Source organism: Corvus brachyrhynchos, unplaced genomic scaffold (assembly GCF_000691975.1).
Source record: "Corvus brachyrhynchos isolate BGI_N302 unplaced genomic scaffold, ASM69197v1 scaffold200, whole genome shotgun sequence".
Taxonomy (NCBI): domain Eukaryota; kingdom Metazoa; phylum Chordata; class Aves; order Passeriformes; family Corvidae; genus Corvus; species Corvus brachyrhynchos.
In genome coordinates, this window is record NW_008236184.1 from 1,239,031 (window position 1) to 1,252,044 (window position 13,014).

General features: G+C 36.8%; 1 protein-coding gene across 3 annotated transcripts in view; it reads left to right on the plus strand.

Moving 5' to 3' along the window:
- The window catches only part of RORA (RAR related orphan receptor A), a 114,292-nt gene extending 103,270 nt beyond the window's left edge, over positions 1-11,022 (plus strand). For all 3 annotated transcript variants that reach the window (XM_017737397.1, XM_017737383.1, XM_017737392.1), the window contains exon 10: positions 660-11,022. In XM_017737397.1, the coding sequence (XP_017592886.1) occupies positions 660-824 (165 nt within the window). In that variant the 3' untranslated portion in view covers positions 825-11,022. The remainder of the gene's footprint in view (positions 1-659) is intronic.
- Positions 11,023-13,014: the final 1,992 nt, after the last annotated feature.

Below are 13,014 nucleotides of genomic sequence, written 5' to 3' on the forward strand. Positions count from 1 at the left end.
AAGATAGGCACTTCACTTTTACCTTGCAGAGATAGTTCCTTTTACACCGCTGCACAGGCAGAAAGCTTATGCTTCATTTCACACCACAGAGTTAGTTACAATAGAAGCAGGATGGTCCAGCCTGGGCTCTGCAGATTTTCTTAATTTCAAATCCTAGCTCATGTCATTCTTCTCTTAGTGCATGGAAGAAAGAGTCTTCCATATGCTTTGACACAAAATACTTTGCTCAGTAACTTCAGGGAGTACCTTCATGATATTTTTGAAGTACATATTTTTCACCTTATTTGGCTTGAGGTAAATAAGTCTAATCTATTGCATTGCCAGTTCCTTCCATAATAGTCACAGTGGGTTTAAAAGCAATTGGGATTGCCTTCTTCCAAGAGGATAATTTAATGAATGAAGATCCAGCCCTGAAATACTTGTTTATCAATCCAGCAAGGAAATCTAATGCCACATTTTCCTAAGAATTTAAAAAAGATTATTTCACAAATAGCTGTGAGTCCATTACTATAATAGCTTTAGCAAATATCCGTGACTGTGCATCTGAAATGTCCTTGTTAAGGTAAATAATTTGGTTTGGGAGAGCTTTAATCCTTACAGCAAGAGTGGGAGGCCTGGTTCCATGTATGACCATATGACTTGTGTTCATTTTTTTACAGTTAATATGCAAAGTGTCTACTTTAAGAGCACTATGTGGACGACATACAGAAAAGCTTATGGCATTTAAAGCAATATACCCAGACATTGTGCGACTTCATTTTCCTCCACTTTACAAGGAGTTGTTCACTTCAGAGTTTGAGCCAGCAATGCAAATTGATGGGTAAACGTATCACCTAAGCACTTCTAGAATGTCTGAAGTACAAACATTAAAACAAAAGAAAGGAAAAAAAAGGAAAAAAAAAAAAAGAAAACCAAGACACTTTATATGGCCCTGCACAGACCTAGGGAGCCAACACACTGCACATCTCTTGGCAGTCGGGGTCAGGCGAAGGATGGGAAACAATGAAACAAAGTTGAACTTGTTTTTCTCATGCATATGATTTCCATTATGCCTACAAATATGGACCCTTTTTCTGTCTCAACTTCTCAATCCTTGACCTCTGTTTACACAGACTGAGGGTACTAATGTCAGAAGGTTGTTTTCTCCTGTAGTTCACTGCCCAGATTTTTGACAGAACAATCAATTTGTTGGTCAGAACAGAGTCCACCTAGTAATCAGCGACTGGTGTGCGTTGCAGAGATTTCAGCATCAGTTTGCACAACTTGCTCATTGTTTCATGAAGGACGATTTTTTTTCACCTACCACTGTTTGCCAGTAGACAGAATGGCATGAAAAGGGTCCATAGCAATAGCAACAATAGCATTATAATATATTACAGGGTAAATGGGCATGAAGACTATATATAGCAAAAGAGATATTGTTTATATATTGTTTTAATTAATATAAAATGTAGTTACTGGTATAGCTTTTCTTGTTGAATTGATAAGGCACTTTCATTTTGCACCTTTTTCTTTAAATTAAATGCTAGCGTGTTCATTGTTGTGTTGCATGTGCACCAGAAATTCAAGTTTAACTGAAAAAGGTTTGGCAGGTACTGGTACATTGGGAGGTATTTATGCTGCTGTTTTCCATGTTACTTTTAAAGAGAGGCTGGTCATATCCTGAAATGGTTACAGATTTTTTTAAAGAGTTGAAAATAATGACAATTTTCTACATTAAAAGTATTCTTTCAGAAGTTAAATTCAAAGGTACTTTTATTTTCAAATCTTTCAAACCTGGATGCTTCAAAGTCAAAAGCCTTATTTTCAAATGTTCTGAGTTTCCACTGTCAGAGTTAAACTAATTAATTACAAATTATTTACAAATGAGTAACAGAACATCTTTGAAAATCAGGCTATTAAATAGTGTATTTCTGCCCACCATAAATCCAGGTTTGAAAGTATTTATTCAAGTCTGTATCTACAGTAAAAGTATGTGTGTATGACATGTCTGCAGAAAAGTAGTTTTTATACATGATATTACATACTTTTTTACTCCATATTGTAAACAATGTCTTCAAATGCCAAGCTGTAGCCTGTCAAAATCTATGGGTTTGTCTTTGATTTCAGTGAGTTTGAGACACGGACCCCTGTTCTTCCAGCATCCAGCAGTTCAGTTTCAGGGAGCTGAACAGAGAAGTCTGTTCTCTCCTTGTTTAAAAAGACGCACTTTAAAGTTGATCAGATGGGGACAGACTAAGGAAGGAAAGGCACACTTTTGCTAGAAAGCATTGGTTTGTTCTTGGTACAAGCCTGGAAATCATTAATATCAGAAATCTGCATTCTATGATTCTGATTCCTGTATTGCATAACCGACCAATAAGCTGAATCTTGCAGTGTTACTAATTACCATTCCTTTCAGGAAGAATTCTGTCTCTGAGCAAAGCTGGCAGTAAATGTAGTTCTGAAGGAAACAGATTCACATAAACAACATTGCAAATTAAAACTGTAGCTGTTTGAGCCAGAGGTGTATAACTGGGTTTGCATGAGATGAAGATGCGTAACTGGATGCCCTGTAGGCCAACGCAAATGCAGTTTCTGATGAAGTACCTAAGAGAAAGCTGGGAACTTCAGAAAAGGAAAAGGAATGAGACAGAATGTGCCCTACTGCTTTAATTTCCAAGGGTAAACAATCTCATATAGGTTATAGTTGTTGAGAAGTAACAAGCAAATAGAAGCACACTGAAACCTAAGTATCTTAAAAGGAGAATCAGTGGGTTCTTATTAGCAAAATACAGTTTATTCTATGATTTGAACATGTTTCCTTTGGGGTCAAATTGAGACATTTATCTATGACACTTACTAAAACCGTTCCAGTCTAGCACATCAGGGAAGGTTACAGCTATCATTCATCTCTAGGGTTTGAAAGGAGGCCGAGAGGAGAGCATCACGGTTCTTCCTCAGAGCAGTGTGCTCTGGAGTGTGGGAGGGGAACACCTGCAGCTCTGTGAGCACTGGGATGGAGGCAGGAGAGGGCTTTTGGATGAAGTCCATAGAGCTGTCTTTTTCCTGCTCCATCCTGCCTGCTCCTGAAGAGGTGGCTCACAGCCCAGCACGTGCTCTCTCCACTCCCACTGAAACGCTTTTCCTAGGATCATTGTTTACTTTATTGGAGTAACTGGCATGATATGGTACTTGCATTCTAATGTGTGTTCCTATTTTTGAAGCACCCCTTTTAACTAACAAATGTTTTCTGAATGTGACCAGCCTTAGGTGCTAGTCCTGTAAAGATCAACTAAACTTAATCTCAGTGTCAACTAATGAATAATGAATAAGACCTGTACTTTTTTAGAGAGCGAGATACAACTCCTACTTCTGACAATGTAGACTACCAGGCAAAATATTTGGGGATTAGTTTTCAGTCACATCCTGTTCTTACCTTTTTATGATGAATATTAGTACTTTACCAGGCATCTAGGTGCCAGTGATTTTGTTTGGAATCTGTTTAGCATATTTACATTCATAAATCATTGACAATACAAGTCTTGGAGCATTTACTAATAAAATACATAACGATAAAAAGGTTTCAAATAGGGCCTTAGCTGAAAGTGATCTTCCAGGCCAGAAAATACTATCATTTTTGTTTGTGGGAGCTCATGTGTACTGGGACCTTGTTAAATCAGGCTGAGCATACATACCCCAAGTAACTTAGCTTTCCTGATCACAGTTAACAGCCACTTGGCAATAGAGTATAATTTCTGGGTTGCTGTTCATGGAGAGGGGAAAAAAAGGGATACGGCACAGCAGATGTACTGATAAGACATCTGTTGCCAAGGAGGTTTTTATGCAAGGGGACTCAGAATGACACTGGAGTGGCTGCTCAGAGATGGCCATGTGAGAACCCAGCGCAGCAGAGGAAATTGCCTCTGCAAAACACGTGGGACTGTGGCCTGGTATCAGATGATCAACCAGTTAAAAAACACTGGAGGTCAATGGATATTCACATGAATATTTTCATCATGTGCCCAGTTCACTACAAATAAAAACACTAGGATAGCTGAACGTAATATTTTAAGTTTTGATTACCTGGTCCTTAGAGTCTGCAAAGATATTTTCCTTGGGAGTTATATCTGTCCCTGGAGATGTTTTCTGGATTTCTAGGAAGAGCTACTAGACTTATACTGTCATCTGAACCACCCTAACATATGTCATCACCTCCCGCATTGTTTGACGTATGGAATTAGGTAAAAAGGGAAGCTGTTTTTAAGTTTGGTTGTTCTTTATTAGCTTATCTATCTTAGTATGGATACCAAGATATCTGTGTATGTGCACCTGTGTGTGTGTGAGAGAGTCCATTGTGTGCGCACATGAGTGTATGCGTGGGACGTGTGAGAGGCTGCTTCTAGGCTGTTAAGTGTCAATGGAATAAAGAAAATGTATTCAAAATACTTAAGTCAAAAATAGAAGGTGGAAAAAAAGATTTATTCTATACAAAGCCTTGTCTGGACCACTTTAGAGAGACTTCTATTTTTTTAACCCTTCTATAAATGTTTGATGGCACTTGAAATATTCCTGCAATAAAATGTGATTTGTGTAAACATTAAAAAAAAAAGATTTTGTAATGTGAAACAATGAAAGAAAGTAATGTAATTTTTCTAAAAAACAAAAAAAAACCACAAACGAACGAACTTTGTATTATTTTCTTGATGGAATTTGTCTATTTGTCTTTGGAAAACTTTTTATTTCATTGAATGTGCCATAGTAGAGGTGTGTTTTTCTTTTTCTTTCTTTTTTGTTTTGTTTTGGGGGTTTTTTTTAACATTTTAGATTAAAGGAATAGCTGTGTTCCGACATTCCAAAATGCAAGATGACATAGCAGTCATGATTAAAAGGTTTGATTAGTAAGCTTCAATCATTGTTGCTTTTTTTGCACATGTTCTTCATTCCTCTACAGTGCAATATGTACATAGAGCACTTGCGGGTGTAACCTTGATCCCTCAGGGAAAAATACATATTTGTACAGGATTTTTCTTTTTTTTTGCCTTTTTTCTTTTCTTTCCTTTTTTTCTTTTTTTTTCTTTTTCTTTTTTTTTTTTCCTTTGCTAAGGAATGTCGATTGAATCACTTGTCTGTTGTTGAGGGGCAGCCAGATAATAATCCTAAACCACTGTCACAAAACATTGATTGTTTAAATTTTGTGCCCTTTTATTATTTAAAAAAGAAAAATAAAAGTTATTTTCTGACAGTTCTTTGTGCTGATTGGTGAAAAAAAGGGTAAATAGATAAGCACCTTATGATTGACTTAACTGTGAATGACAATCCATCTCGTTATCAACAAGAGAAGCCCTATCATTTTGGAGCTGGGGTTATGAGTCAGAAACTAATGTGCTCAGGGATCTTCTAAAACTCTTCAACAGGGTGGCCAGCACTGCTGGTGGAACAAATTACTTTTTAAAAAATACGCTAGTATTTCTTCCCTTCCCCCTGCCCCCAGGCACAAGAGAACTGGATTTTTTTTTAACTCAATGTGTGCCTCATTCTCTTGCTCACTTTTGTAGTAGAGCTGCTTTTTGGTCGGTATTTTGCTCGAAACAGAAGTACTCCAAACAGTGCAAAGATTTTACAATTATATTTTAGAAAATAAATGCTGACCCACTAAATAAATGATTGAAATTAATTTCAGTACCCTCTGGACATTTTTATAATGATAGGACTACTTTTCCAGATGAAATTCAGTGTTCTGCAATAGAAAACAGCTTTTAGTATTTAAATTATTGTCAAAGAAAATGAATCAGCTTATGAGAACACAGTAAGAATGAAAAGGTCATGATTAGGTTTCAGCAGTGAAGTCACACAGAAGGGAACACAGATCTGCAGGAATACAAGAACAACACTTCAAATGTTGTCTGTTGTTGTTGCAGATGTTTCATGGTAAAGCCAAAACCTGACTGGAAAGAAGCACTGAGGCTGAAGACATTTTCATATCTAGTACATCAAATACAACAATTCCAAGTGATCTTACAATGGCACCAAAATCCACCAATGTTTAGGAAGTCTCCCAGTGCCAAACTATAGGATGCTGGAAGCATGTCCCAATTAGCTTTGTTTTATGGTTTCACATTCTTTTGAAAATGCAAGTAGAAAAGCAAATAAACAACTATGAGCAAAATGAGCAAGGTGTCAAGACTTTGGTTACGTTGGGGAGAGAGTGAATTTAATTTCTCCATCAAATCTGTCTGCTTGCAGAAAGCCCCAGTTTTCCAGTATCTTTGATGATTTTTTCACGGGGTATACAGCTTCCAGTTGGTTACTTTCGATTGCTTAATAAATAGGGAAACTATTTACTAGTACTTAGGGTTTCACAAGCTGACAGTTGAGTTTAGCTAGGAATGGCTTTCCAAGGCAGACGAGTGCTTAGCAAGTATGATCAGTTGGTGTTCTGGCATCTTCAGCAGAAGAAAACTCCTATTGCTGATTCACAGTGGGCCCTATTCTTTACACACTTGCACATCAATTAAACATACTCTTGGAATGGACAATCTATAAGATGTTTTAACTATGTAGTGGGATGATCCAAGCACTACAATATCTTTTTTAGGATTGGCTAGACAGTCCCCAGTCTGTACTTGATGTACAAAACAGGTCACACAGTGTAAGCTGTGCAAACAACATGTATTTTTTCCCTAGACATTCCTAAACTCCCCAATGTAGATAAACCTATTAATATAAATGTCAGAAACAGCACTTACTATACAATATCCAAAAATAATAAGCAATTTTCTCTTGATTATTCATTGTATGAAATTCTACCTGTGCTAGCTGATTCAGATTGCACAGAACATCTTTATTTTCCTTAGCTGAATATAACTATTAGAATTACTTTTTAATTATTAATACTAATATTTATTACTTTTAAAGTTTCATCCATTAATATATTTGAATATTAGCCTCTTACTTTCTTTTTGTTTAAATATTCCTGTCAGTAAATCATTTGGTGGAAATGAGGGCAAATGCATACAAATACCAAATACAACAACAAAAAGTAAAGTTTTAAAATACAAATTAGTTTTTATTTAAAAATTCTTGCAGTGTGTGCTTTAATTCTAGTACTGTGATAATGGCTTGCTACATAATGCTAAGTCACTGGACTTGAGGGGAAAAATACGTAACATAATATACAGTCTATCTTTGGAACTTTATTCAGGTACTAAATAGAATTTTAACATCAAAACAGAAGCTGTATTCTACCTTTTCCATATGTAATGTTGCTGTTTGTCTTTTTTTTTTTTTTTTTTTGCCTTTATCATTGGTAGAATATAGCAATAACTTTATAGCAATAAGTAGGCTATCCAAATAAGAAACAAAACATGATAAAGGCTTCAGATCAATACTCATAGGCTCACTTCTTCTGCCACAATATTCACTTGTGTGTCTTCCCTCATAATCTTAATACTTCTTCAAGCTGAACTTCACAATCAAGTTGTTCAACTTGATGTGTGACATCACACTTTTTGTTAACATCTGCATGTTTTCAGTGTTCACATGTCCTATGTATACTTGTGTTCCTATGTTAGTGTTTCTCAAGGTTTCTGAAAGCACAATATCTGTGGGCTATAATTCTGCACAGGGCTCTCTGTGTTGGAATTAATTTACGTTTCTTGGGGCAGGGAGTGTGAATCAGCTGGAATTATTGGCAGCATTTCCTAACTGAAGGAACCAAGCTGCTGCAGGTACTTGGGAACTCTCCGGCCACTGCAAATGCAAAGTGCAGCCCCCAGCCGGCTCTTGCAACTCCTCCAGGCCGTGGGGCTGAGCTGCAGCTCCCGAGTTCCCTGCCCAGCACGCTCCTGTAGCCAGCACAAGCACGTGCTCCGCGTTGCAGGAGCTGCACTTCACAAAGAACCGAGCTGGGTGTGCCTGGCAGGGTGTTTCGATTATAATCCAAACACTTGAGCAGCGTTCAAAGAACCAGTTGTGACTTTCGGTTTGAGAAACACTACCCTGAATTACCCTACAAAGTCTTAATGTAGATGCACAAACTTTACAGGAACTTGCAAACTGTAATGCTATCTATATCTAATGCAGAGAATTCATAAGCAATACAGTGAATTTTATTTCACAAAAAGGCATACGTACTGTACACCTTTCTAAATCCAAAATGTTCCTCATTTCTACATTGATTTAGAAACAAGTTACAGAACAGTGGTTAATATTTGAAGTATTAGGACATTAACTGGCTGCTTCTTTATATGTAACTGTATTGTCTGCCTGCTCCTTTTCTGGAGATGTGTTTTTGTATTGGATGTTTGGGCCAATGGGAGGCTTCAAGCTACAATGTATTTTCCCAGATTAAATATATTTAACATATGACAAACCCCAGACAAGGCTTTTGAAAATGTATTAAGAACTGCAGTGTTAGGTGGTTTATTTGCAAACTGTTTTCAATGTTGTCCATTTTTATGGCACCTTTAACAATATTGTTTCCAAAGTACAAAAAAAAGGTTAAAAATATTCTAGCCATAACTGAATGTCAAGCAATAAAAACAAATGACTTTTTGTGCATAGATTTAAAAGAAATACAAGTTTTAGACATCTGCATGTAAATGCAATCTCTTGTTTACTGCTTTCTTAAACTTGAGCAACTGATTCCTTATTTTACTACTAATTTAAGGACTTGTAATGGCCTGTAAACATTTTATCTTGCTCTATTCTTTCAACTCTAACTTTGTCTCTGCTTTGGAGTCATAATATTTAATGTTGTTCTGCTCACCTCTATACAGTTAACTTTTTGCTTTCATTCTGTATAGATAAAATTATACTATAAACAGCCTACACAGTGCAAATATTTATCTGTTTATCAAATACCACATTATGCTGTATAATATCTGTTTTACTATATAATCTATTTTAGACATAGCTGTTTAGAACTAGAGTGTGCTATTTTTGTGTTTTTCTGATGTGTGGTGCTAGATAAGTTACTTTTGTGAACAAAAACAAACAAACCCCTTTTATTCCGAGACAATACCACCTTTGGGTCTTGTTAATTTCACTGAGTATAACTATATATAAATATATATATTTGTGTATATATATATATATACACCAACATATGCCCAACAAGTACCTGTATCAGAGTACAAGATTTGGGACATGGTTTTCTCTTTAAATGCATAGTGTCATTATATAAATTATTCTATAGTATATTTAATAAGGAGAAAATTACTTCACCGGTACAGATACTTGATATCAAATGTAGAATTTTTTTCTACATTATTAACATTATTAATTATTAACGTTATTAAAAATGTTCTGTCCAGCTTGTTATCCTTTTGGTTACTAAAACAGTTTGCCTGTATTGTATCAAAAATAAGAAAAACATCTATTCTATCAGTATAAAATAATTACAATATGCTGTCTGTCTGAAAGGGAGGTAGTTATTTGGCTTGTTGGGAGAATTCTATCCTGTTGTTGCATCAGAAATTTATAGATGTTATTCTGCTGGGTGCCTTCCTCCCTCCTCACTTTAAATAGGATCTATACACACTCAGACTGCGGATGTTACTGGGCCATGCCTACACACTTAACTCCAGTTACTGTAAATAGGAATGTTCTGTAAATCTGCCACGATGGATGGCTAAATTCAGTCCCTGGATATGCTTTATACACCATGAATACATATCCAAGGACAGCCAGTAGCAACTGAAGTTCATTAAGAAGTGGAATTTGCAATGTTTTGTCAGGTATGGGGGTTTTGTTTTTATTTTTTCATGTATACCTTAATTTACGTAGTCATATACCCTTCAAAGTATTCCTATCCCCTGTTCCTTTCATTCTAGATACTGTTTTCATGTTCATTCTTAAAAACTGATGGATATCAAATATCTAACTAAGGAGGTAATTAACCTTTTAAATATTTATTAGAACTTTTCTGTAATATTACTGAATTTATAAGATCTTTAGCAAAGATTTTTGAGCAATTTATTAATAACAATGCTTCTGTTTACTGCACTTTTTGATAATAGAAGGTAGTGAATTTTAAAGCCATGGTTCTTGGCTTCCATGCACTGCTTTTATACCCTCAATCCAAGGAATATATATATATAAATAATTTTTTTTAAACAGCAAACATACTGTTGACCTAAAAACAAAAACAAACTTTACTGCACCATGGGTATATTTTCGTAAGTGGAATGTTTAACTGCAAACACTATCAGGACAATTATAAAAACCTCTTGAAGCTACAATCTTACTTAAATATAAGCCATGACAATTTTGTTTTCCCTTCTTGATTTAAGTCACCTTTTGATATTTTCAAAGAGAACAGGACTCACTCTTAAATTTGTACTTACCAACCTGTAAGTAATGCCAGGAACGCATTCTCCCTATTGTTTTAATAGTTTGATATATTTATGCAAAACCATTTGGTTAATATTTATCCTCCCTCTTTACTAAATGTTCAACGTACCAACACCAGAATAAATGCTGATTACAAATACACATCGGATTGAAGATTAAGCACACAGACTTAAAAACCTCGTTGAGTGATATGCTCAAATTTCTGTAAATACACACAAGTTTAATGCAATTATACTGTACATGTAAATATGTGCTGTCTGTTATGTGTACAGTATGTATAAATTCCTTTTCTAGCCACAATAAAATGTAAGCCATCAAGAGGAATACTAAAGTGGTATTGTACTAAACCTTTGCTAATGATCTTTACCCAGTCACTTCACTTTTCCCTTCCATGGACCTTTCCAACTCACTCTTACGATAGCCTACTTATATTCAAGTTTGTTATTTTACTCGGTCCCAAAAAAAGTATTTTGATTCATTTTGTAAATATGACTGTAAAAATAAGAGATTTAATGTTGTCTTTTAAATACTCCAATTTTCATTCTAATATGAATGTTGTTATATTGTACTTAGAAACTGTACCTTTAATATTACATTACCTTTATTAAGTGCATTGAACACATCGATTTTAGATGTGCTTTATGTACTGTTATCCTGTAATAAAACTTCAGCTTCTAATGGAAAAAATCTGTCTTAATTTTTTGTCAGCAGCATCTTGCTTGTTCTTCTGAATTGTGGTTTATTAGGTTTATTCCTTAAGGAATACACTGATACAAAATTAGGCTACACATATATTAGAGCTGTTTTAGCACATACGTCATGTTTCATTCGGCAGCAGGGAAACAAGATGACCCCCAAACACCTTTTAAGCTCCCCTTTTGGCCAACAAGGGCTTTAAACCTTCTCAGAATGAATGTAGATTAATGTAGCGTCCCTCTACTTGCAGGTGTCTTGTTTGAAATCACAGTTCCCTACATGAAGTGCAAAAGAAAAGAAATCTGGCACAAGGCCCTCCCAGTGAACTCTTGCAGCAGAAGTACTACTTCAGGATAGATCTAAATGAGGATTTGGGTATCAAAATTGAAGTTTCAATACAATTTAGGCATCAACAGTCAAAAGTGCAACTCCCCTCTGCTGTGCTAACTGAGAACACCTGAATGTGTCAGCAGCATGCTTGGTCTTAAGGCTTCAGGCATGTGAAATTCTCCTTCTGCACCTACTCAGAAATGCCTCAGTCTTGACAGAGCTTTTAACAGCTCAGTATCTATACGCCTGACCATGATCCAGAAATAGATTCTAGCATTCATCTTTGAAGCACTGTATCTGGAAGGAGCCATCACCTCCAGATCATCTCTACAAAAAAAGTAGTGGAAGTGATAACTCTTAGGACTGTAGCACTAAGCAGTGCCATGTGTTCTACAGCAGCTCCATGTCTGCACATGAAAACACAGATTTAATTTTCTCATACTCAGGACATGATTCCTGCCCAGTCTTCCCAGTCACCGGAGAGTTCCTAACCAAGATAGAGGTTAGGGAACAGCTTTATAAAGAACCATATAGTTCACTATAAAACACAGGAATTTTCTGAAGTGAGACACTGTTAGGGAACAGCTTTATAAAGAACCATATAGAACTATAAAACACAGGAATTTTCTGAAGTGAGACAAACTAAAGACTCCTTCCTGTGCCTGCCCATAAGGAAAGCTCAACTGTACGTTAGCAGTTGGTGGTTTTGACCTCTGGTTCAGAACCACAGAATTGCTGAGGGTGGCACGGACTTCCAGAGGCCACAAGCACGGCCTCCTTGAGCTGGTTGCCCAGGACCGTGCCTGGCTTTTGAATATTTCAAAGGATGGTGACTCCACAGCCTCCCTAGGCAACCTGTGCCAGTGTTTCATCACACAGTGGAAACGTGTGTCCTGATGTTCATGTTTATGTCATGAAAGTACAAAGATCACTGGTAGGAAGTAGCACTATTTTATAAAAAAACCCCAGATACTGCAGGTTTAGAGAGATGCAGCCTGATGTAGGACTTAGGCTGGTACATTCACCAAGATAAGCCTTCTCATCATTCAGCTATATAACTGTTACCATACCTGGGTTGGGAAGTAAGATCACTCCTTACAAAGGGGTAATTCCACGTCTGGGGCTCTGGGTGGGCCTATCCAAAGGGATAAAAAACCTTTCTGCTTCTCTAAGATAAATCAAGAGGGCAGAATTAAAATCAGTGTCCTTAAAATTGATCTGCAAGCAAGCTGAAGACTCCCTTGGGGGGTTTGGAAATCATTCTGAATCATCTCTGTGTTTTCGTGTATTTGTGTAATAGTCCCCAGTTTTAATCATAGGACACCAAGCACACACTCTGCCCTCATCATTTGCCCCATCTTTAGAGCAGTGACGGGCATCACCTTTTCTTGTAACACCACAAGAAAATGAGCTTCCATCACCCAGACCGATGGGTTCTGAGAATACCCGAATTCCACATCTTACCACACGGGGAAGCCTGCCCATCAGTAAAAAAGGCTTTGCGGCTCTGCTCACGAGAAGTGAGCCAGGGAAACTGAACGCCCAGGAGAGGAAGGAAGCTGATGAACGCAGCAGCCTCCTTGGGCATCTCAGCCCTCACACGCAGCTCCAACCCCTCACTGTCAGTGACAGACCCCACCTCTGCACACCCGA